This window comes from Spermophilus citellus (assembly GCF_964194105.1).
Source record: "Spermophilus citellus genome assembly, chromosome: 8".
NCBI lineage: Eukaryota > Metazoa > Chordata > Mammalia > Rodentia > Sciuridae > Spermophilus > Spermophilus citellus.
Window position 1 is genome coordinate 107,881,902 of NC_138189.1, and position 27,379 is coordinate 107,909,280.

At 32.4% G+C, this 27,379-nt stretch overlaps 1 protein-coding gene across 5 annotated transcripts in view; it reads right to left on the reverse strand.

The window, feature by feature from the left end:
* RAP1GDS1 (Rap1 GTPase-GDP dissociation stimulator 1) overlaps positions 1–27,379 on the reverse strand; it is a 150,514-nt gene that overhangs the window by 70,302 nt on the left and 52,833 nt on the right. For all 5 annotated transcript variants that reach the window (XM_081303970.1, XM_081303969.1, XM_081303968.1 and 2 more), the window contains exon 4: positions 22,629–22,754. In XM_081303970.1, coding sequence (XP_081160096.1) covers positions 22,629–22,754 — 126 coding nt within the window. The remainder of the gene's footprint in view (positions 1–22,628; positions 22,755–27,379) is intronic.

The following is a 27,379-nucleotide window of genomic DNA, read 5'->3' on the forward strand; positions in this document are numbered from 1 at the left end:
AGGTGGCGAGTCATGAAAAATTATACTGTCCAGAATAATTTTTATGTGTTCTTTGTTATCTTTAAAAAAACCCTGACATTTAATTTTTAATTTTTTTTATGATGCTAGGAATGGAGCCCAGGGCCTTGTGCATTCCAGTGGACAAATATTCCACCACTGAGCCATGTCCCAAGCCCTGAAGTATTCTTTCTTAGTAAGAATACATGCTTAAAGTCAAAGTGTTACAATTTATGTCCTAATCATCTACTAGTATTAGATTTTAAAAGTGATGGACACTATAAAGATGCCATAAAATTTATTTTAATTGAGTTCCTCATGCTTTGCCTTCAGACTCCATTGGTGTGCCACTTTTTAACCTCTAAGAATAGTTTATTTTGACAGATTTTAAACATGTATAATATATATACTAGACAAGAACTTCAAAATAATAGACACAAATTATACTCATTTTCAATAGAAGGACACAAATACTACTTAGTTTTTAAAAGTCAATACCAGTCAATTTTTAAAACTGAGATTGGAATCCTAGATTTTTAACTTCAAAGAGTCTATTAGTTCTCAGCGCACAGCAGCCACGTTACAAAATTCAGAGGTCAAGCTAAATAAAAAATATTATTTAAAAATCCCCAAACTATGCCATCATGATTTAAGAGAATGGTTAAATTATTTAATTTCACCAAAATTCTGTGTGCCAAATATTCCAAATAAGAGGCAAATGAGATGGGATTCGTAAATGTTTTCCTTAAAATGTGATTTTAAATTTAGACTATTAGTTGCTATCTTTAAATTTACCTGAATTAAAAAGGAATCAATTATCTAAATTCTTCCTAAAACATTAAAATAAAAATGTACAACACAGAGATTTATTCATGAGTATATCTTCTTAACATGACTTTTTAGATTTGGTACTTTAATATTTTTATCTATATAAGATATTGCTACTAATATGGGACAGACATCATTCCTACTCCTTATAGATCAAACTGTGTTGCTCAAGAGTATATTTTTAAGTCCTACCTGCTAGTACCTCCTTAGAATGTGATATAATTTGGACACAAGGTTACTACAGATGTAATAATTTAAGATGAGGTCATACTCGAGTAGGGTAGGTCCTTAATCCAATATGATTGATGTCCTTGTAACAAGAGGAGAAAGATGCAAAAGGAAGCCCGTGTGACAGAGGCAGAGATCAGGCAGAGACTAGGGTCATGCTTCCATAAGCCAAGGAACACCTGTGGCCATGAGAAACTAAGACCAGGGAAAAAAGCCTCTTCTACAGGTTTCAGAGGGAACAAGATTCTGATAACATCTGGATTTTGGACTTATTGCCTCTGGTGCTTGTAAAACAATACATTTCTCCTGTTTTAAGCCAATCAATTTGTAGTACTTGGTTAAATACAGGAGCCCTAGGAAACTAATAGTGCTCTATATAAACAACATGAAATATTCAAACTTCACATTTTTTAAAAACGTATTGTTTAGAAATCATTTTTTTTTACTCTGCAGGTTCACAGGAATAGTGATGGATGCTCTGTATAGAAATAAAAAATAAGATGGCTGCAGTTTAGTCAAGAGACAGAGAACAAAACCACTTCTCCAAGCCTCAGAAATCACATTTGACAGGGTACAGTTTACTTCACAGATTCAAATTCCTCAATCTAACTTCAGAAAAAGAATGTTGTTTGGAAAAAAAAAAAAAAAAACTGTGCTTACAAGACCTCACATTGTGACAGCTGTCTATCCTGGGCTATCTGCTTACTTGTGACTTCTGAAGACTCACTGCTTATTGACAACCCCCTGGGGACAGCCTCCTACAATCAATGATGTGTAGTTTAAAGTACGAACAGACCTTCAGCACCAAACTACATCCATTCCAAACTCTGTGATAAACAGAACCAACCAAAAATTATTTAAAACAAGTTACTTCACCTCACTCCATTGTCTCTTTTTTTCCCTTGAAAAACCCAGTCCTTCTGACCCTTGATGGAACATTTGTTTCTTTTCCATCTGAATCTGTGTCTTCAGATTTGAAACTCCATTCAATGTATTCTGTGTTTGTTTTTATTTTCACATCATTTATGATGTCTTGATTATATCTGCATGGTTCTTGTAAAGAGCAGTCCACCAATGGGAAAGGAGCAAAAACAAAGGAGCACCTGTGGTTGCAGGCGTGCATGAATGGCTAACTGCTGAAGGGAAAGCAGGAATATTAAGAAAGAGGACCTAAGTACAAGGTAAGAGTGGCCCTGTAGCAAAGGAATTTGAAGAAGATACCACACTGATGTAGAGTTAATTACAACAAAATGTGTATTAAGTATTTTTATTCTTAAACCAGTGCTCAAGTTTGAAACTTGGGGTGTTTTACCACTGAGCTGCATACCCAGCCCTATTTAATTTTTTATTTTGAGACAGGGTCTTGCTAAATTGCTGAGGTTGGCCACAAACTTGCGATCCTCTTGCCTCAGCCTCCCAAATTGCTGGGATTACAGGTGTGTGCCACTATGGCTGTCTCAAACTCAACTCTTGACTAGATTGGCTTGACCTCTACCCCACATAAAGAGCCAAACATCAAAAGAATGGTGATCATTTCCAGAGGTTATATACAGTTAATCTAAATCTATATTGATTTTCTACATAGAGTATTCAGCATCCAATAAGAAGTTGAGGTTTGTTTTTAAAAGAGAAGGTAAAATCCCAGAGTCAAAAGATGAAACAACTAACAAAACCAAATTCAAAAGTGAGCCATATGTTAAAATTATCAGACAGGGCTTTATAATCAATATATTTAAGAATCTAGTAGGAGAAGTGAATAACATCCACAAACAGATGTTGGATTTTAGAGAAAAATGGAGATTCTGTCAGAGTTAAATGGAAATATTTGCAAAAAACACAATATCAAAGATAAAGAATTACTCCAATGGGCTGAATGGGAGGGTCAGAAAAACCAAGGAAAGAATCAATGAATTTGTAGAATAAGAGAAATAATTCACTGGGCACAGTGGTACAGGCCTGTAATCCCAGCTACTTGGTAGTGTAAGGCAGGAGAATCACAAGTTCAAGTCCAAACTCAGCAACTCAGTGAGACTCTGTCTTAAGATAAAATAAAATGGGCTGGGGATATAGCTCAGTGTATAGGACTTGTCTAGCATGTGCAAGGCACTAAATTTAATCTCTGAGAGTGGGGATTGGAGGGGGAGAGAGATAGATCGATTATAAAAGCTAAAACATGAAGACACAAACACAATGGGCAAGGGGACCTAGAGCACCCATGAGATGAAGGAACATAGTGAATAATGTAGACATAAATGAGACTGCAGAAGTGATTGGGGATAGAAGAAATATATGCAGATTTAACCACTGAAAATTTTCAAATACAGTGAAAGACATCATCCAGAGAACCCCAAGAAAAGCCAATAAGACAATTAGACATATCTACACATATCACAGCCAAGGTGCTAAAAACCAAAAGGAGAATTTCTTGAAGGCAAACCACAGGAAAAAAGAAACATTTATTATAGAAGAACAAAAACAAGAAATACAGTAGATGTCTCATATGGAATTATACAAGATTGAAGTTAATGGAATAGCATGTAACTTACAACCCAGAATTATATACCCAGTTGGGGGAAAAATCTTTAAATAAATAAGATGAAGTAAAACTTTCTTTCTCTTTCACCTACCCCACTTTCATCTTCAATTAGCACTAGGATTGAACCTAGGTGTGCATTCTCAGTCCTTTTTATTTTGAAATAGGGCCTTGCTAACTTGCTGAGGATGACTTTGAACTTGTGATCCTCCTACCTCACCCTCCAGAGCCACTGGGATTACAGGTGTACACAACTATGCCTGGCTTGAAGTAAAAACTTTTCAACTACAAAAAAGCTGAGAGAAGTCATTGCTGATAAACTTATTATGTATAATTTATTAATGTAAGTTTTTCAGGCAGAAGACTTACAATATTAGACAAAAAATGTGGATCTACCCAAAGACTAAAAATGCACTGAAAATAATTAAAATGAAAATAACTATAAAGAGTTTTTCTCTTAAAGAATATATAAAGTAAAAATATCAATGTATTAGGTTTCTAATATATATGAAAATAACAACACAAAGCATGGGAGAGTAGAACTGGAATTACAGTTATAAGGTTTTTAAACTACATGTGATGTGACAATATTTGATGATAAGCTGAAATAATTTAAAGATATATTTTGTGAACCACACAGAAACCAGTACAAAATTAGAAGGAGTTTAATAAGCCAATAATGGAGATAAATAGGGAAAAAAATCCAAAAGAAGACAGAAAAAGAGGGGGAAAGAAACAAAGAGTAGTTTTGACTACCAGGAAACAACAAGAAGGTGGTGGATTTCAAATCTAAACCTCTCTCTTAAGAGGTAAAGATAGAAAATCAAAGAAAGGGGGGAAAAGGGTAGCAATATTCAGATAGGATTTTACAAAAAAAGGATCCAATCATGCTGTCCATATTAAAAGTAAAAGGACATATCATGCAAAAGTAAAAAGATGTATCACGCAAACTCAAATCAAAGGAAAATTGGTATATCTGTATTGTCAGACGTAGTAGTTATCAGAACCGGCAATATTACTAGGGATAAGAGTGACTTTACACATAATATGCGGTTAATTTAGGAAAAGAATATGACAATTCTAAATGTATATTCATCCATAAATACAAAATATATGAAACAGATCCTAGGCTGACGTGGTGAAGATTTGGGCCTATTGTTTTCTTCAGATGGATTTCTAGATTTGCCAGCACCATTTGTTGAATAGGCTATCTTTTCTCCAGTGAATGTTTTTGGCACCCTTGTCTGGTAAGAGATAACCATATTTATTTGGGTTTGTCTCTGTGTCCTCTTTCTGTACACTGGCCTACAAGTCTATTTTTGTGCCAATTTTGGTGCCATTTTTGTTACTATAGCTCTAGAGTATAGTTTAAGGTCTGGTATTGTGATGCCTCCTGCTTCACTTTTCTTGTTAAGGATTGCTTTAGCTATTCTGGTCTCTTATTTTTCCAAATATATTTCATGATTGCTTTTTCTATTTCTGTTTAGAATGTCATTGGGATTTTAATAGAAATTGCATTAAATCTATATAGTGCTTTTGGTAGTGTGGCCATTTTGACAATATTAATTCTGCCTGTCTAGGAGCATAGGAGCATGAGAGATCTTTCTATCTTCTGAGGTTTTTTTTTTTTCCAATTTCTTTCTTTAGCATTCTATAGTTTTCATTGTAGAGGTCTTTTACCTCCTTTGTTAGATTGATTCCCTGGTATTTTATGTTTTTGAGGCTATTGTGAATGGAGCATTTTTCCTAATTTCTCTTTCAGTGGATTCATTGCTTATGTATAGAAATGCGTTTGATTTATGGGTGCTGATCTTATATCCTGCTACTTGCTGAATTCACTTATTAGTTTTAGAAGTTTTCCAGTGGAATTTTTTGGATCTTCTAGATACAGAATCATGTCATCAGAAAATAGTGATAGTTTGAGTTCTTTACCTATTTATATCCCTTTAATTTCTTTCTTTTGTCTAATTGCTTTGGCTAGAGTTTCAAGGATGATGTTGAATAGAAATGATAAAAGAGGACATCCTTTTCTTGTTCCAGTTTTTAGCCAGAATGCTATCAATTTTTCTCCATTTAGAATGATGCTGGTCTTGGGTTTAGCATACATAACTTTTACAATGTTGAGGTATGTTCCTACTATTCCTAGTTTTTCTAGTGTTTTGAACATGAAGGTGTGCTGTATTTTGTCAAATGCTTTGTCTACATCTATTGAGATGATCATATGATTCTTGTTTTTAAGTCTATTAATACAATGAATTATGTTTATTGATTTCCATATGTTGAACCAACCCTGCATCCCTGGAATGAATCCACTTGATCATGGAGCACTATCTTTTTAATACATTTTTGTAGGCGATTTGCCAGAATTTTATTGAGAATTTTTGCATCTATGTTCATTAGAGCTATTGGTCTGAAGTTTTCTTTCCTTGATGTGTCTTTGTCTGGTTTTGATATTAGGGTGATATTAGCCTCATAGAATGAGTTTAGAAGGGTTCCCTCCTTTTCTATTTCATGAAATACTTTGAAGACTTCCTTAACAAGACTCCTAAAGCACAAGAAGTAAAATCAAGAATCAATAAATGGGATGGATTCAAATTAAAAAGCTTCTTCTCAGCAAAGGAAACAATTAATAATGCACCTCTGATAAAGCATTAATCTCTAGTATATATAAAGAACTCAAAAAACTTAACACCAAAAAACAAATAACCCAATCAATAAATGAACTAAGGAACTGAACAGACACTTCACAGAAGAAGAAATACAATTGATCAACAAATATGAAAAAGTGTTCGCCATCTCTAGCAATTAGAGAAATGCAAATCAAAACTACTCTAAGAGGGCTGGGGTTGTAGCTCAGTGGCAGACCGTTAGCCTAGCATGTGCAAGGCCCTGGGTTCAATCTTCAGCACCACATAAAAATAAATAAACAAAATAAAGGTTAAAAACAAAACAAAACAACTACTCTAAGAGTTTATCTCACTCCTGTCAGAATAGCAATCATCAAGAATACAGGCACCGATAAATGTTGGCGAGGATGTAGTGAAAAATGTACACTCATACACTGCTGGTAGGACTGCAAATTGGGGCAGCTACTATGGAAAGCAGTATGGAGATTCCCCTCAGAAAATTGGGAATGAAACCACCATTTGACCTAGCTATCCCACTCTAGGTTTATACCCAAAGGACTTAAAATCAGCATACTATAGTGACGCAGCCACATCAATGTTTACAGCAGTTCAATTCACAATAGCTGACTATGGAACCAACCTAGGTGTCCCTCAATAGATGGATAAAGAATATGTGGTATATATACTCAATGGACTATTACTCAGTTTAAAGAAGAGTGAAATTATGGCATTTGCCAGTAAATGGTTGGAGTTGGAGAATATCATGCTAAGAAAAATAAGCCAATTCCATAAACCAAAGGCCAAATGTTTTCTCTTAATATGTGGATGCTAATTCACAATAAGGAGTGGGGCACTAGGGAAGAATAGCATTAGCTTAGATTAGATTAGGTAGAGGGAAGTGATGGGAGGGGAGGGGATGTGGGGATAGGAAAGATAGTAGAATGAAACAGACATTATTACTGTATGTATATATGTGACTATATGACCAATATGATTCTGTAACATGTATACTCACAAAAATGAGAAATTATATCTCAATGATGTATATCAAAGTGCATAAATTGAAGCAAATTTTAAAAATTAAAAAATATATATGAAACAAAACCTGACAAAATTCAGAAGAAATTGACATATCAACAATATATAATAGGTGCTTATTAAATATTAACCCTCGAGTCAGGTACAACAGACATAAACAAGAACATAAAAAGGCTTTGCTTTCTATTCTAACAAGGAAGACAATAGTAAACAATAAAAGCTTCAAAACATTTTTTTTATAGAGTGTCATAGAAGCAGAGAAAAAAAATACAAATCTTTTCTGGATTAAAAAAAAGGAAAAAGGAGTTTTACATAAAATTTTACAGAAGTAAAATGTTCATAACATAAATATATTGCCTAATATTTATAAATAATGAATACTAATAACAAGTTAAATTAAAGTGTTTCCTCAAGCTCACCTATAATCTAAGTTAAATACTACTTAATAGGAGTATTATTTCCTTGTTTAAAGTACTGACTGCCAATATATATTGCATAGTCAGTTTATTGAAGGTATCTCCAAATCTGTGTCCAAATTAATATTCATTCTCCTTCATTTACTAAATATTTTTTGGAAAATGTGCTATGTTTCATACACTAAATAAGATGGGAATACAAGTATAACTAATTTGCAGTATTATTTGAGTAAGGGGAAGAAGTAGGGAGCAAAAACGTGAGCATAAAACTGATGCTGTGAAACAAAAGGGTTCATAGTATAATGGAAGCACAAATAAGGAAATGAATTGGAGGGGTCAGAGAGATTCATGGTCATGTTTCTCAAAATGTCATTAAAGTCTTTAATGTAATTTATTAAATTGTTATATTGTGTTTTTTTATATTCTGATAGGACTCCTTCCCTTTTTTATTAACTCTGCTGAATAAAATTACAGGATAAATTATGTAGAGGCAACATATAAAACTGACGGGTTTTAATAGTTGCAAATACCCTAGAAACCAAAGGTCACAATCAAGATATTGAACATTTTTATCACAACCAAAAATTCCCGCATGTTCCTTTGCAGGTCATCTTCCTCTGCCTCTGGGCTTGGTTAACCACAGTATTCTGTCACTATAGATGTTTGCCTTTTATATAAATGAATTATGTATGTCCGGTTTCTTTCAGTCTAATGATTTCAAGATTTTTCCATAATGTCACTGCCTTAGTTTATTTTCTACTGCTGTAAGAGAATTCCTGAAACTGGGTAATCTATAAGGAGCTGATTTTAGCACATGGTTCTGGAAGTCCAAAGAGCATGATACCAACATCTGCTTGGGGTCTGGTGAAGGATGCATGCAGCTCTGTGCATGGTGGAAAGCAGAAAAGCAGGTAGACACATTCAAAGAGATCTATAACAACAGAGGAAAAGTGCCGAGTGGATGCAAGCAGGGGAACAAGATGCTTTGTAACAACTTGCCCTTGATGAATCACTCTGGATTTCTCTTTCCCTTACTTTTCAAATTCTTCTGATTCTCTCTATTCCTCACTACCATAAACTTAATCCAAGCCACCACTTTGTCTTGCCTGGACTACAAAAGGTCTTCCCATTGGTCTTCCATAATTCTGTCCTGAACTCTTAACTTCCATTCTTCTCAACCTAACTTCCATGCAGCTGCAAGGGTGATGTTTTAAAATCAGATCATGTCACTCCCTTGCATCCCCTAACTTATTATTTCAGGATTATTTACCAGGCTTCCCATGACCCTAAGTCTTCTTTATTTATTGAATCTTACAGCACAATATTCTCCCTGTTCACTGCATACCAGATAACCTGGTCTCTTTTTTGTTTTCTCCTTTCAGCTTTGCAACAGCTACATTTTTATATGCAATATTCTTCCCCTTCTCTATCAATAACTCAGTTATTTTCATTTTTCAAATCTCAGCTTAAATAACATCCTCAGAACTTTCTTCACTCTCAGATGCTCTCCATTATCTCACCTTATTAATTACCTTGATATCAACGATCACAATCTGCAAGTGCCCTCTTTTTGTAATTTTTAGTTTTATTATCTATCTTCTATGTAAGACTCACAAGAATACGGATTTCTTGCTTGTACTTTCTCCTGTGATCCTCATAACTTGGCACAGTGTCTTGAATACAGTGGGTTCAATCAACTTTTGTGGGCTAAACAATTTGGTATATACATCAAAGGACAAAAAGGTATAAAGTAAGAATTTCCTGGCATTTATTCATCATTATATGACCCATGGTACAGATCACAAGATGTTCTATAGGCAGGAACACAAAGAGATGTCTTCAATAATAAAAGGTGTGTTTTTAATTTTAATCTCAATTTTGTCACATAATACTATATTCAGATTTATATAGGAAATTTTTAAGAATTTACATATTTACATATGTAATGCCAAATCAAGAGAAGAAGAGAAGAAACAAACTCATTTCCCAAAGCACTAGTACCATAAATGCAGTTTAAAATTAGGTCATGGCACAGCACTTGATGGATATATCTAGTGATGCATTTTTTTCCTATGTCATACAGAAGGCTTCCTAAAAAGAGAAAGATTTAAAAGGTTAAATCTTTGTTTATTTTTCTACTATGGTAGCATCTCTCTTCTGATCTTGAGTTGCATTCCTCAGCATAATTCTATGGTTAGACTTAAGTTAAATATTTTACAAACAACAAAGGACTATCTTCCAATAGAGAAATTCTAGTCACTGAATCTACACAGTATTAATGAATTTTCTCAATACATAAATTTTATAAGTACAATCATTATTGTTATGTGACCAATATCCTCAAAGAGGGAAAGAGAACAAAAATTTGATGTCAAAAAGGGGGCTTTCATATCCAGAGGTTGGCAGCCAATGACCTAAATATACAAGTAATTCCATATTTTGTAATTCAGATATATTGGCTATTTTGACCTGTATGATTGCTTATATAGGAGTTTTTTTCTGTTACTCTCAAATATACTACAATTTAATATTGTCAACTACAAAACAAAATACTATTTTTCTGGAGCAGAGTAATGGTAACACACCTATAACATTTTTAAAGATAAAATCAAAAGATATTTATGAATTCTATTAGGGAAGAAAATTAATTTCTGATGATTATATTTCATCCTATCATTTAGCCAAAACAGTGAATTTTTACTGTGTGCTTAAAGACACATTCAAATATATTTTAAGCTTTCAAATGAAAAACCTAAACCTATCAACATCTTTTGGAATTTTTTTTATGTTCCAAGTGCAGGTAAAATCCACACACAAAAAAAAAACTAGATACAAATCAGAAGCTATAAATATTACATCAGTGAAATTACCCAAATGAGTCATGAGGAAAAAGTCATTATAATTATTAAATACTCATGTATCAAAAAAAGCACAACATTTGCAATTTTGTGACATAATACTATATTCAGATTTAAATGTTGCTTCTATACGGGGACATTTTTAAGTATTTATGTATTTACTTGTGTAAGACCAGACCACAAGAAGAAAAGAAACAAACTCATTTCCCAAAGCATCAGTGTCACAGATGCAGTTTAAAATTAAGTCATGACAAAGCACTTGGTGGACCCACGTAAGCTGTGCTTGCTGAAATTAGTATTAATTTCTGTTCTCCAATAGATTTCTCACATCACTTAAAACTGTTTGATAATTCTATTTTTTTCCAGAAATCTCTTATATAATAGAAGGTCCATTAATGGTACAACATTTGCTAAAGATATTACTCATGTTTCTTTGCTCCCTGTATTTTTATGTCTATATTATTTTATTAGTAAATCACTATCTATTCATAGTCATTTTGTTAAACTCAAGAATTTAACCTGAGTTGATGATAGTTCTATTTCTCAAAAGTGACAAATGTTACTCAGTGGGAAAAATGTAAATTATTCACCTTTACATAGTATTATTTTTTATATTCCCTCTTAGCCAAGGGAAATGCTTGCAACTTGAGGAAGAGACAACTCTGATCAAAAGCAGAGAATGTTTTCAGTAGTTCAGTTTGGTTAAAAGAAAAACAGAAGAGAAAAAATAAAACATTATTTAAAAGAACAGAGGACAATATGTACCATTAGAGTTTCAACAGGCAGACTAGAAATTTTCTGTTTTCTAACTCCAAACTTCACCTTTAACAGGTGAAACAGGGTGGTAAAAGAAAACAGATTTAAACCACACTCACAACAAAAACAAACACCTTTTCTTGCAGAGCTTTATGAATTAGACTTTTCCTACCTAGCTAAGACTTGTTAATCAGGAAGGAAAATTCCAACAGTCATTCAGGAAGTAACTGGGTATCTCAGATACAAAAATAATTAATGTAGTGAACATACATGATTTCTTATTGAACTCAAGAAATACCATCTATTTTTGTCCTGTACAACATTCTCACATGTTACTTCCACTCTCATAGCTATAAAATTAATAACAATTACTAAAAGAGCAATACTCTATGTATGTTTTCCCTAAGGTGTTACCTTTCTAATAATATAGTACTACTAAGAAACTAATCAATCATTGGAGAAAAAGTGATATAATTTATTCTTTGTCTACAATTATTTAATATAAAAATTTATAAAATCTTAAATTTCTTAAATCCACTTTAATAATAAACAAACTTGATATCAAATACAAAAATGGAAAGATCATAGTTCATCAAAATGTAAACTATCCTATGGGTTACCTAAGTATTTAACATTGCTTAAAGCTGGTGCAGGACTAAACAAGAAACAACTAAACTGGTAATAAACAACTCAATCTGAGGACTATCTCTCACTTCAGATTTTAATTTCATTTTCTTGCCTCATTATACCTGGCCCACTATAGTATTTACTACATCACACCTGGCCTACTATAAAAACTTCCTGATATCTCTGCCTCACATCTCTTCCCATTTCAATGTAAACTATATGATGGTACAAAACTGAAACTATCAATTTCTGTTACTTTTAGTAGCTCTTTCCTGTCCACACATCAAAATACAAAATAGTTCCTTAGCTTATCCTACACACATTTTAAATTGTTAACACACATTAGTAAATGGACGTAAAATCAACATTTCTAACCACGGAAGGCCCACACATTACCATTTGTTTGTTTTTCTATTCTATATTTAAAAGACCCCAAAAATCATATGTTCATGACTATTTATAACATGTCCCACACATCCCAAATTCTGAACTCTCCCCACCTTGCCATACACCCCAAATTTCAAACTATCACCTTAATACTATTATGAGCTTAATTTCTCATTTACCGGGAGGGTAAAGGCCATGCCAGGAACACTACAATCACTGCCCTCTTTACTAGTTTAATTTGTAAAAATACCCTCACATCTCTTCTCTCATTTTTCTCTAAGGCAGAAATGTCCTTTCTGGATGGGAAAAAACATCGCTCACATGGAGCTCAAAACAGGCAGGGGTTTCTACTCTGAAATCAGATAAAGTGGACTTCAAACCAAAGTTAATCACAAGAGACAATGAAGGCCATTTCATACTGCTTAAGGGAATCAAACAACAAGAAATAACTGTCATAAATATTTATGCTGCAGATACTGGACCACCCATGTACATCACACAAACCCTCCTCCAAAATCAAGAATCAAATAGATCACAATACAGTAATACTAGGTGACTTTAACACACCTCCCTCAAAACTAGATAGATCATTCAAATAAAAACTAAATAAAGAAGCTACAGAACTAAAAAATACAATTAATAATCTAGACTTAACAGCATATAGAATATTCCATCAATCAACGCCTGAACACACTTTCTTCTTAGCAGTACATGGGATCCTTCTCTAAAATAGACGAAAAACCAAGTCTTAGCAAATACAAACAAAGAGAGATAACACCCTGTATTCTATCAGACCATAATGGATTGAAATTAGAAATCAATGATAAGACAAAAAGTACAAACTACTCTAACACTTGGAGACTAATTAATTAACTACTGAATGATGAATGGAAAGCAGAAGAAATCAGGGGTGAAATTAAAAAAAAATACTTAGAAGTAAATGAGAATACAACATCAAAATCTCTGGGACACTGTGAAGGCAGTCCTAGGAGGAAAGTTCATAGCATTGAGCTCATTCATTAAAAGAGTAGAAAGATATCAAACAAATAATCGAACATGATATCTCAAGACACTGGAAATCAATCAATCAATCAACACAAAAATCAACAGAAGACAGGAATTAATTAAAATCAGAGCAGAACTCAATGAAATTGAGATTAAAAAAATTTTTCTAAATCAATGAAACAGAAATTGGTGTTTTGAAAGAATAAACAAGATTGATAAACCCTTAGACAAGTTAACCAAAAGAAAGAGAGGAAAGCCTCAAATAGTTAAAATCCGTGATGGAAATGGAAATGTAGTGGCAGCACTACTGAAATACAGAAGATAATCAGAAACTACTTTGAAGATTTACACTTCAATAAACAAGAAAATCTTGAAGATATCAACAAATTTTTAGGTACATATGACCTACCCAATTTGAAACAGGATATAGAAAATTTAAACAGATCAATTTCAAATAATGAAATTAAAGAAGAATCAAAAGCATACCAACAAAGAAAAATCCAGGGCCAGAGGGATTCTCAGCCAAATTCTACTAGGCCTTTAAAGAAGAACGAATACCAATCACCCTCAAATTAGCCCTCAAAATAGAAGGAGGGAACTCTTCCAAACACATTCTACGAAGCTAATATCACCCTGATACCAAAACCAAACAAAGATACATCAGAGAAAGAAAACTTCAGACCAATCTTAAAGAACATGTGTGCAAAAATTTTTTTTTAATTATTTTTTCAGTTGTTGATGGACCTTTATTTATTTAGCCATTCATTTATCTATCTATTTATTTATATGTGGTGTGTGAATTGAACCCAGTGACTCACAAATGCTAGGCAAGTGCTCTTCCACTGAGCTACAACCCAAAAATTCTTAATAAAATACTAGCAAATTACATATTAAAACATGATAAAAAGATATAGTGTACCATGATCAAGTGGGGTTCATCCCAGGGATGCAAGGTTGGTTCAACATACAGAAGTCAATAAATATATCACATAAATAAACTTAAAGACTAGAATCACATGATTATCTTGATAGATGGAGAAAAAACATTTGACAAAATACAGAATTCATTCACGTTCAGAACACTGGAAAAACTAAGAATAGATGGAATATACCTCAACATTCTAAGAGCTATGTACAATAAAACCAAAGCCAACATTATTCTAAACAGAGAAAAATTAAACTATTCCCTCTAAAAACAGAAACAAAACAGGAATGCCCACTTTCACCACTTTCATTCAATAGTCTTTGAAACTCTAGTCAGAGCAATTAGGCAAAAGAAAGAAATGAAAGGGATACGAACAGGAAAAGAAGAGCTCAAACTATCTATTTTTGTCAATGACATGATTCTATATTTAAAAGACCCCAAAACTCCAAGCTTCTAGAACTCATCAACAAATTCATCAAGTAGCAGAATACAAAATCAACACCCATAATTCAATTGTATTCCTATAATCCAATAATGAGTCAGCTAAAAGAGAAATTAGGAAAACCATCCCATTCACAATAGCCTCAAAAATAAAATAAAATACTTAGAAATCAATCTAACAAAAGAGGTAAAGGACCTCTACAATGAAAACTACAGAACACTAAAGAAATTGAGGAAGACCTAAGAAAATGCAAAGACCTCTCTCATGTTCTTTGATATTGATATTGTACAAGTGATATTGTCAGTGGCCAGAGTACCAAAATCACTATGCAGATTTCATCTCACTCCAGTCAGAATGGCAATTATCAAGAGTATAATTAACAACAAATGTTGGCGAGGATATGGGGGGAAAGAGTATGCTCATATATTGCTGGTGGAACTGCAAATTGGTGCAACCACTCTGGAAAGCAGTATGGAGATTCCTCAAAAACCCAGGAATGAAACTATTCTTTGACCCAGTTATCCTACTTCTCAGCACCTATCCAAAGGACTTAGAATCAGCATACTACAGTAATACAGTCACATCAATGTTTACAGCAGCACAATTTACAATAGCTAAGCTATTGAGCCAACCTAGGTGCCCATCAACAGATGAATGGATGAAGAAATTGTGGTACATAGATACAATGGAATATTATTCAGCCATAAAGAAGAATAACTTGACGGTATTTGCCAGTAAATGGATGGAACCAGAGAATACCATGCTAAGTGAAATAAGCCAATTCCAAAAAAATCAAAGGTCGAATGTTTTCTCTGATCTGTGAAAGATAAGCCACAATAGGGGGAGAAGGGGAGAAGTTCAGTGGATTAGTCAAAGGAGAGTAAAGGGAAGTGAGGAGGGATATGAATAGAACAGCAGAATGAACTCAACATATATATACATATATAAAAATAGCTAAGTGAATCCCACTATCGTGTACAAACACAAGAAGGGGGTTCTAATTAGAATAAGATAAAATTCGGGCTGGGAATGTGGCTCAAGTGGTAGCGCGCTCGTCTGGCGTGCGTGCGGCCCGGGTTCGATCCTCAGCACCACATACAAACAACAATGTTGTGTCCGCCAATAACTAAAAAATAAATATTTTTTAAAAAAAGATAAAATTCCATGTTTGTATAATTATATAATAATGAATTCTACTGTGATATATAAATTTTGTAAAAATTTTAAAAAGAAAAAAAATTCACAAGACGAAGAGTCAATTTTTGGAATGGAGAAAATACTTGCAAATCATGGATCCAAGAAGGGTTAATATTCCAAATATATAAGATATGCATGTAAGATAGGAGCAAAGAAGCTCTTTAGCTCTGTTAAAAATGAATAAAAACATGAATAGATTTTTTCCTAAAATATAAAAATAGCAACAGGTCCATAAAAAGTTAATTAATATCATTAATCATCAGAAAAATGCAAATCAAAACCACAAAGAGATATCACTTTATACCCATTATGATGGCTATCAAAAACACAAGTATTGGCAAAGGTATATTAAAAAAAGAGCCCTTGTACAGTTTGTATAAATGTAAACTGGATAGCCATTGAGAAAAAAGTCAGATGTTACCAGTGAATTAAAATACAGAACTATAATATAATCCACAATCCCACTTCTCTCTAGAGGAAACGAAATCAGGATATCCAAGAAATATCTCCAAACCCATATTCGGTGTAATATTATTTACAATTGTCAAGAAATGAAAACAACCTAAGTGTCCACCAATGGGCAAGTAGACCAAGATACCATGACCATTTATACACCCATACATACACATACTGAAATAGCATTCAGACATGATAAAGGAAATTCTGCCATTTGCAATAATACTGATGAGTTTGAAGGACATTATGCTAAATGAAACAAGCCAGATACAGAAAGAAAAATACTCTTACATGTGGACTCTTAACTAGTCAGACTGATTGAAAAACAGAGTAGAATTGTGGTTGTCAGAGGTTGGTAGCTGGTGAATGGGGGAAATGTAGAGATATTAGTCAAAGGGTATAAACTTTCAATTATAATATGAATACATTCTGGGAATTTATGTACAGAATGGAGGTTACATTTAATGACAATGCAGTGAATATTTAAAATTTACAAAAAGGATCGCTTTTATGTGTTCTTACTACATGCATATATACACATTGGTAACTATGTGAAATGAAAATGTTTTAACTCGATTGTGGCGATTATTTCACAACGTATGTGTATCACATCATCAATTGTACACCTTAAATATATACAATTTTGTTTGTCAAGTATACATCAATAAAGGTGGAGAACAAATAAAAAATTTTAAATACCACAGTATCTTTAATTAAGCAATATTTTCTGTCTTCATGTTAATCTTAACTGATAAAACACCTAAACAGCTAAAATTCATCTACCTTCACTTTCCATTCAGGAAGAAAAAAAAGGCACCTTCTTGTTCTCATTCCAATTATACCTTCTGTCAGAAATTCACTTTGTCCTTGTCCAATGGATCCTATCCCAATAATATGAATTTTCTCAAACTAAATCTTATTTTGGGGTTGACTTTTTAAATTATTTTTTTTCCTAATTTTTGGAGGGGAGGAAATAATAGTACAGGCAACTTTACGCTTTACTTTAACTTTACAAATTCAGTAAAAACAAAAGAAAGCATATTTTGGATTATGCTTTAAAATTGTGGGGTTTTTTTTTGGGGGGGGAGGGAGGTACACACCATTCCCCTCCCCAAGAAAGGATAACAGAAACAAGTTTATTTTATATGTATAAATCCTGGATATAGGGAGTCTTGGAAATTTTTATTTTGAAATAATTAGTGGCTCAGAGAAGTTACCAAAGAAGAAAAAACAAACCAAAAACGATCCCAAAAGCACAAGGTCATGTGTAGTTGTGCATGGTAGAGTAGGCCTTTATTTCTATGAGTAGGGAGGATGAGGCAAGAGAATTTCAAGTTCCAGGCCAGTCTGGAAACTTGGTGAGACACTATCAAAATACAAAAGGGCTGGGGATATAGCTCAATGGTGAGAGCCCTGGGTTCAACCCCTCAGTACCACAAAGGAAAAGAAAGAGATAGAGGAAAGAAAGAAAAGAAAGATCTTGTATATATTTCATTCAGATTCCTACAATGGTAACATCAAACAAACTCAAGGACAATAGCCCAACCAGGAAACTGGTTGGTAACATCTACAGACCCTATTCAGATTTCATCAGTGTTTAAAGGCACTAGTGTATGTGTGTGAACATGTATGGTTCTAAGCAATCTTATTATAGGTATAGGCTGATATAATGTTAGCAGTGTGGTATTTTAAACACTTTCATGCAAACTGGACTTTCATCAAACTGACAATACACTTAACAACAAAGATAAACACATTTTTTCATCTTAGATAATACAACTTGTATATGTTTTATGAAAGGAAGAAAATGACCAGAGATAACAAATGAAAAGTAGAATTCTATTTTGACTTCTCGCTCAACTATGCAACACATTCAAATCAAAACTTCTTCAAATTTTAAGGTTGTATGCCTGAACCAAGTTCAAACCATCCAAAGCTAACATGTTTGGGCTATGTTTCACAAATAAAACTGTTCTCACTAACAAATCATTATTTCTTAGATTCTATTGAAGATTAATACAAGAAACAATCACTTGGAGAACACTTGGGCAAGATTTGCAGAACTATTTTTGAACACTCTATACCAGTCAATATCCTTTACAAGTTTTAACTAAGTACATACAAAGAATCACTGGTAAACTAAGGATATCCTATTGATAAATTCCTTCTAGCATTTTGTCTGTTTATTTAAAAAAATAGAATATTTCTTTTCAGCATGAGATAAAAATTACACAGGAAATCAATTTTTCACTTTGGCTACCAAGAAGCTCAAGCTTTCTCTGTAATTACGTATCTTACATATAGTTAAGTATATTATCCCTTATTCCTCCCAGATTTATCTTTGCCTCCTTTTCTGGCTTTCATGTCTTCATTGTAAATATTTTTTTGTGTGTGTTTATGTACATATTACATTAGGCTACAGCACATTTTTTAGAAACAATCATCACAGTATTTGCTTTCATAGTAATTCATGATCTGTATGATACTTTTATATATAAACCTTATTTAATCCACATAATAAACCCAGTTTACCAATGAGAAAACTAAAATCAGAAAGAGTAAATAAAAAATTTAGTAAGTGCAGAGCTGGAAATCATATCCATTTATGTCTGCCTTAAGTGTACATATGTTTCCAAACATGGAACTAATTATATAATATTAATTTTATTTCTGTAAAGAGGAATATTTAATTTTAAAATGTTCATGTGATTTTTCCTTTTGAATAAAAAAGACAAATATTTAATTTTATGTAAGCATTTTCTCCTGCCTCTACTAATATTTTTTTTTTAACTAATGCATCAAACACTCAGTTATTTCCTGACCTCAGGCAAAAATATTCACAAACATGGAAAACTCAATCTCCAGACACCAAATTATTCCCTGAAATTATAAATACAGGATGGGAACTTGAGGCTTTTCAAAATTACAAGACCATTTAACTATATCAATTTAAAATGTGCACAGATGTATAAAATAAATCAATGAAAGAATTGAATGCCACAAAGATGGCCATATAGGAAGAAAGCAACACTCATTTTTTTAATATCACCTCTGAGAAGAATGTGTGATTAATAGGCCAAACAATGTATTTCTGAAATATGATACTGTTTCTCTTTATTTAAAACCACATTCCTGAGCATTTCCTTTCTAAATTGAAATACAATTTTTCTCTCCTCTTTCATCTGAAAGATGTCAAACCTCTCATAAAAAGAGTTATTTTGACAAAGTTAAAGAGCAAAAGTTTTAAAATGTTGTTTATCTCAAAGTCTATTTGGATACTTCGAAAGAGAAACTCATAAATGAAGGTTCTTAGAAGCTATTTGGGAGAAAAAAAAAATTAAGCAGGCATTTTAAATGAAAAATGTTCCCAATCACTGATTCTTTCATCTCTATATGTAAGAGGGGGATTGGGATTCAAAAAGTTCATCAGCAACAAAGCCTTACTCTGTCCCATTTAGTAGTTATGTCAGCCTGTTACTTGCTGTTAAGATTATATAAGACAGTTTTCTTCCATTAGGAAGAGTTCCTAAAATGGGAGCTGTCAAAGCTGTTAAAACTGAAATCTGACCTACTTGTTTTCTAAAGATTTCCATGAATTTTATGATATTTCTTTCTACAGAGGGAGCTTTTCCTCCTTTCAGATAAACTATATTAACTGTAAGGTGTCAGCATATGCTTTATTTTGTAGGTGTCAAAATAAAAACCTATAACACACACGCAAATTTCTTGATTTTTTTTCCTCCAATAGTGAATTGCTTACAGTACTTTCTGTATACATCAGCTCTAGTATCTTCTGCAACCTACTATCATTCTGAATAAAATCACACTAAAAAGTTGTTCATTTGGAGTAAATAAGTAAAATGTTAAGTCAACCACTTAACTTGACAAGTAAGTTTGATGAAATGTAAATGTGAATTTTAAAACATACTATATTTGGAAGAAAAAACTTCCATGTATTTACGAGGCTCTCACATATAGTTTTCTATTTTTCTTCAAAAATGAAGCATTACCTTTTTGAGAGGGAAGAAGGTTGATGAATTAATTAGAATGAAAGCCATTAAAAACTTAAAAAAGAGAAACTTATCTTTTAGGTTTCTTAAAAGAAAACAAATAAGAAACACATTTCAGGTAAATTCATAAGTAACCATACAAGCATCACACTTACAGACTTTTATATCATTCTTAAAATTTGAATATAGACTCTTATGTTACTATAATAATTCTGAAGAAATCATTAAGTCCACAAAAACTTAATTTAAAATTAAAAGGTAATAAGAAAGCATGCAGTCTTATAGAAATTATATGCGTAAGACAGCACAGCATGATGAACACATTCTCATCATATGACTTACAGCAATAAATCAGTTCTTATATATACTCATTTTAAGAAAGCCAACTTCATTTTCCTTAACCAAGGCCTAAAAGCATAAAACTATGATTGTATTCACTATTCTTAATTACTCATTTAAGCAGAATTTCCATTGAACTAAATGAGGATGAAGTAGTTATAAATAAGTGAAACAAAAAAAATTAACTTCATAACTTAAAGAATATCCACAAAACTTTACACTGTATTTCTCATAAGATATAAAAAATGGATTTGGTAAGCACGATAATAATAAGATTTCAGCTTCACCAAAATGATAGTCTTATTAACTGGAAACTTATTACTCTAACTTCAAGTCTTCTTAGAGTACACAGGAAATAAATTACTCTGTGTCCACAAAATATACTGCAGTATTAGATGAAAGGTCACTCACTGGTTTTCTATTTTGCCGATACTAAGTAAAATTCCAGGACAAATGTCCTCAAAACAGATAATACTCCCTATGTTTAAACAATGTACAATTCAAGAATAACTATGCTGAACAAGGCTTAAAGAATTCTTTGGGTAGCCTTAACTTCTAGGAAAAAATAGGATAAAAATAAAAACAGTAATAGTCAATACTCTCCAACTACATATCATTAATCCTTACTTATTACTGTGCAGAGGTCTTTTTAACATTATATTGCTAAAAATAAATCATAAAATGTATAATGGTTCATTCTTGAAAGTTGTGATTATAAGGTAGAGTGTTTAATAAAAATCACAAACATGAAAATACAAAATTATAAACATAAAGCACTAGCATTTTATGAATAAAGCTAATGCTCTAAGATAAAACAAACAGGAGCAAAGAAGCAGATAGGTAAATTTATAGGCAGCACTGGAGACTAGAAACTGTAAGTTAAAATTGATGTAAAGACCTTCACATCCTTGGACATGTTACTGATATTTCAAGCTTAAGGTTCATAACACATTACAGAAAACAGAAGGAGAGGAGAACAAATGAGGCTAGCCTTACCAGTCTATTATAATAACTAGAGTTTCATTTTTTCTTCTCTTTCTTTTATCATAAATTAATGTTCATACTCTTACTTTCCACCTGCTCTTAAGCATGAATCACTTTTTTAAGCACTGATAAAAGGGTCACACATTTTGTGTTTGTAATAAAAACTCACTTGAGATATTAACCCAACAAGGAATTTAAGCATTAAAAGTTATACTAGTTACATAAATAAGACTATATTTTCCAGGAGGCTTTAAAAGTGAATGATAAATATGTGGTTTGGGCTTAGAAAATTCTAAGGAAAATCAGGTTAAGCCTAATTAAATTGGTTACAACTGAGGGTTTTCTGTACTTTGTTTATATAAAGGAAGGAACAATAGAAATCATAACGCTTTTGCAATACACACATACCCAAATTCTTGTTTCTCTTTGTCCAGAACAATGCGTTATAGAAGGTGTTGAAGATGACAATGGCATAATGACAAGTAGCAATGGAGTCAATGTGAATGCCAATCTAGCTTTTGAGAAGATAATGGGTTTTCTGAATATTCTCAGGGTTTTCTGAATATTTTCACTAAATACAAAGCAATTAAAATTTTATTTGGACAGACTCAGAAACTTTAAAAACTGTCCATAAGCATTCTCATTTGACACACATCTTCAATAAACTGTAAGGTTAACGTATGTATTCTTGCTTAATTTAAAAGCCCTAATTTTTAGAAACATGCTTATTTTTTGTCAGAAAATATCTCCTGTGGTAACAGAGGAAGATAATTAATTTCCTGTCACTTCTTAGTTATGAGCATGATGGCTTGTAGGCCACAGTTGTTCTGCTACATGAGCAGAGATAAATCATGCTACCCCATGTTAATGTATTGGTCATTCTAGAAAAGCCACTCCTAACACGAAAATGCAATTAATCTGAAAATCACAATTCTTAAACATTTACAAATGTATTACTGACAACTCAACACTTACGGCTATCATAACATATGTTTCCTAGAGCCCTGCCAGTTTGCAGCAGCACTTCCTGGTCTTTGCTATTTAGCAGCTGTACCAGTGGTGAAATCAATCCAGCATCCACACATGGAATTCGCATGAATTCTGAAAATAAAAAGCATATTTAATTAAAATTCTACAATTTACATAAACAATTCCCATAGTAAAATAAGTATCTACTATTAATTTTTTTAAGGGGACTTACTATTTGAAAAGTACATTTCTGTTCAAAAATGCTCTGTTATGACCCTACTAAACAGTTCATGAAATAAGTACACAAAAATGAGAGGGTCATAGTTTTCTTTGTTGATAATTTCTGCCATAAACCAAAAGGATTTTTAATTAACTTCCATTACAACTAATTTATCACTATCTTCTTAGAATAGCTGGATGTGCTTTGGAAACAGCATGTAATGATGGCAATGTTCTTTCTATGAGCCTGGTAATTAAAGTACCACAGTTATAAACTAATCCATCACATGGCCTAATTCTTCATTATATGATCTCTAACCAGCCAAAATAACAAATTTATTTAAAAAGCACTCCAGTGAATCATTATAAATAATAGTCCTTTTCAATTGGTAAGTCCTAGTGAAATCATGTATTCCATTTCTGCATTCTTATTCTTTATTAAAAATCCATTTTTATGGATCCCTTATAACTGCTGCTGTACCCAAGCACTTATAGGTCTAAAGCACCAAATGTTAGGTTTTCTTATACTGCAACCTCATTTTCCCCTTATCTTTATAGTATATCATTTTCTACTAATTGGCTCCCAATCGTACCACCATGGTCATGATTGGAAATAACTATTTTATAGTGCTTCATGATGGGCCACAACAAAATTTAAGGATAATGAAGATATGCAATTGAAAAAAGTTCTCCAATAACCATATCAGAATAGTCATTTTGGACATCAAAACTTACCAACAGGATGTTCTGGTCAATAAAGTTCATCAACACAGAGCTAATTTCTTAACCTAAACCTATAATTTTTACTACTAAAAAAATAACTATCTTCTCACTCTCACTTTCAAGGAGATCCACTCCTTTGTTTTTGTTTCACCTGTGTTCTTTTAAGCAATAATCCCCCTCTTCCTTCATTTTCAAATTAGAGCATAACAGAGAGAGCTGTGATGTGAACTGTCACCTCTAAACATCTTCTTATTGGGGGTAGTGGAGATGTGGCTCAGCAGTACAGTGTTTGCCTAGCATGCCTGAGGCTCTGGGTTCAATCCCAATACTGAAAACCTAACCAAAAAATCTTCCTGTCCCCCTAAAATAAGGTATTCCACTCTATCAAAAAGCAATGGATTTCATTCCTATCCTTTCTTTTATCACTGAAAACTTTCTGTGATTTAAAATTCCAATATTAAAATTAATTCCTATTTTAAAAATAACCTTAAGTTAAACCTTTAAGTTTATCACTGATATTAAAACATCAATAATAAGAAAGCTTAACAATTGTATCTATCAAGTGAGATGTTAAAAACCTTGCAGATGTTAAAAACCTACCACTTGTCAGAAAAACAAATTATGCTACACATGGCCATAAATTCTGTGATCATCTATAGGAAATGACACATTAATTTACTTATCTACCTCTTACATTAACTGTTACTTTACAAATTTTTATAGATTTCAAATGTAAATTAATGTGTCACCAACTCAAATTAAAGACTGATGTTCATTATCCTCTTCACCAAGCTATACCTAGCTCCAACAGTTAAGATCATCTCATTTCATTGACAACTCTTAAGAAATTTAGCAATAATATGATTTGCACTCATTTCATAAACAGAACCTATTGTTACACATTATTTTATTTGTTTTGTTACTATTCCCCAAGTAAAGGAAACATAGAGGTATTACTATCCTTTGCTATTATGTTCTAATTACCTATATACCAATTTCTCAAAACTGATTCCACAAACAAAAGCTTCAGGTATTCTTAAAATTATTTAAGTTAAATAATATAGGAAAACCATGGCATCAAATAAAACTGCTCAACTGAATTTTATTCAGAAACATAAAAAGATAGAACAAGGCTATGACAGTCCTCAGCCTTACAGTCAATGTAAAGGCAACACTGCCAGCCTCTGAAGAAAGTAACATCCTTTAAAAACAATTTTTTAACTAAGAGCAGCAGCCCTCCTTAGCTAGTTTAAAAACCATGCTTCAGATAGATATATTTTTAAAAATATATTAGATTATCAGAATACGTTTAAAATACTATATCATATTGAGAGGCTTCAGAATGGCTGTGACAGTCATCCTTACTCAAAGGGGTTATTGTTGTATACGTGCCTGTGTTCCCAACAATGAGTCTGCTCCCTCATCACAGCTAGCTGGATTCTAACTCACATCAGCCTATGTAGGGCTAGTCAATAGCCTAAAAAGATGGTTTACGCTTCAAGATCTGCTAAACAGAGCAATGGTGATGAACTAAAGAAAAATCAAATTCTCACTCTTGGCAATTTGAACTCCAGAGAACTGAAAAAAAAACTTCTTGGGAAAGGAAAGGCTGGGGAGTATTCTAAGGGGAGGCTAAAATAAAAATGCATACAGATTAATAATGAATAGATATCAAAGTCAGTGAAGCCATTAGGCTACAGAAAGCAGAAATCCTTAAATTTTTGTATGTATGTATATCTATGTGACACAGAATTCTTTTTTATTTTTTGCATAATGTGTGAACTTCAATGCAGAAATCCAATTCATAGGTTTTAAGGAATAGGCATCATACTACCATAATGACAATAAAGTTTAATAACAAAGTTGATTCCTATTAAGAAAACAGATTATTAAAGAATTTGAAATTATGTACATAATACTTGGCACAATGAAGGCACATTATAGTAGTATTAAAAATTATTATTAGTTACCTTCAGAATCCAATTCTGAAAAGGAAGAAGTATTCATAGAGTCTTCCTATCTTGTTTATTATTCCACTGCCCCATATGAGTCTTAAGTTATTTATAAAAGGGAATAATTTATTTTAAAAAGTCTAAAAATCTTTTACTATGATTTATGGTCATAGCTATCCTCCCACTTGTGCATGTGATATCTTATTATTCCTCTGAAGTGTTAATGTCAGTACAGTCAGCTTTGTTAATTTTTAGAGCTTCTTTTTGTATGCAAACATTTAAACAGACTTTGTTTATTCTGAAACTATGAAGTATATGCTAATTTTCTCCTGTGTATTACATAATAACTGTAAGATAAACAAATAAACTTCCAACCTCATTTTTCTCTGGTTCATACAATGTTTGTTCATTGTAAAGTTTCTAACAAGAATAAATACAAGTATAATTAATATACTCTGTTGTATCACGTTGAATTTCTGAAGATATGTATTTGTGTTAAAAAAGATTCTGATCTACTTTCTCAGTTGGTCACTTCAAAAAAAGTGTCATGGTCATTAAGCAATAAACATCCAAATGTATACCCTTTATTTTTAACTAGTAGAGGCTAACAATACGCCCTTTTCATTAGCCTTTGATTTAAACTATGCATGCTAAAAATTGTATTGTCTTTAGAACACACTCATGTCTTTTAGAGCATTACTTAAAGAATCTCTAGTAGCAGAGTTGTCATGAAACCGTGACAAAGCATTATGAGCAATGATATTAAGAGCATAAAATTTCTGAATTTATACAACAGTATTTGTGCCCATTTTTAAGAAAGAGTGTTTTAACATAAAAATTGTACCTCTACCTCAATTTCTGAAAATCTACAGTATGATTCTAATAAGGCTAAAATTTAACTACCTATCTTAAAAAACAACATGCTTTGTATCTAAGAAGATTTTGATAGGGTTGGTCTAGGCTATAAACAATGCCTAGAGAGGTTCCATCTAGGCAAATCACATCTAAATTTGACTCTCAGATGTGACATTCAAGTAACAACAACAAAATATACAGTGTAACTGAAGCCTAAAGGCATGGTGATAACCTTTAAATAAAAAAGTTATGTGGCTATTTTCTTTCCAAGAACACACATAAGAACATGTTTTTACAGTCACAAGCAATACATAGTAGTACTTTACAAAGCCACCTGGCATAATGATTAAACAAAAGAATCCAGCATTTAAAATTTTTTTCTTTAAAGCATAAAATGCAACATAATAAAGTGTGCAACAAACTAAAATAAAAGACCTAAAAATAATATCAAACTTTGACAAATTGAGGCACACTAAAGTATTATTACATTTACTATGGCTTTCCCTCATGCTTAAAAAAGTACTTTAAGAATTCAGTGTTTTGATATGTCAAGAGCTTTGTAATGTTGTGAACAACCAATAAAAAATTAAAAAAAATAAAAAATAAAATAAAAATTTCCATTTTTAGTTGAAATAAAATTATACATATTTATGGGGAAAAAAAAAGAATTCAGTGTTTTGGGGGGCTAAGGCTGGGGTTGTGGCTCAGTGGTAGAGCACTTGCCTTGCAGATGTGAGGCACTGATTTCAATTCTCAGCACAACATAAAAATAAAGGTATTGTGTACATCTACAACTAAAAAAATATTTTTAAAAAATTCAGTTTTCTCAAACTGACTGAATTAAAATCATATGCAAACATTTCTGCTGTAATTCTTCTAAAAATCTCTCACTGGAGGTTCCATAAACAATGAATTAAGTATTATAAAATCTAACTTTGCTGTTGTTACTTTTCCAAGGTATTCTTACAGGAATTTTTTTTTTAAAAAGTCGATGTTTTCCAGGAAATC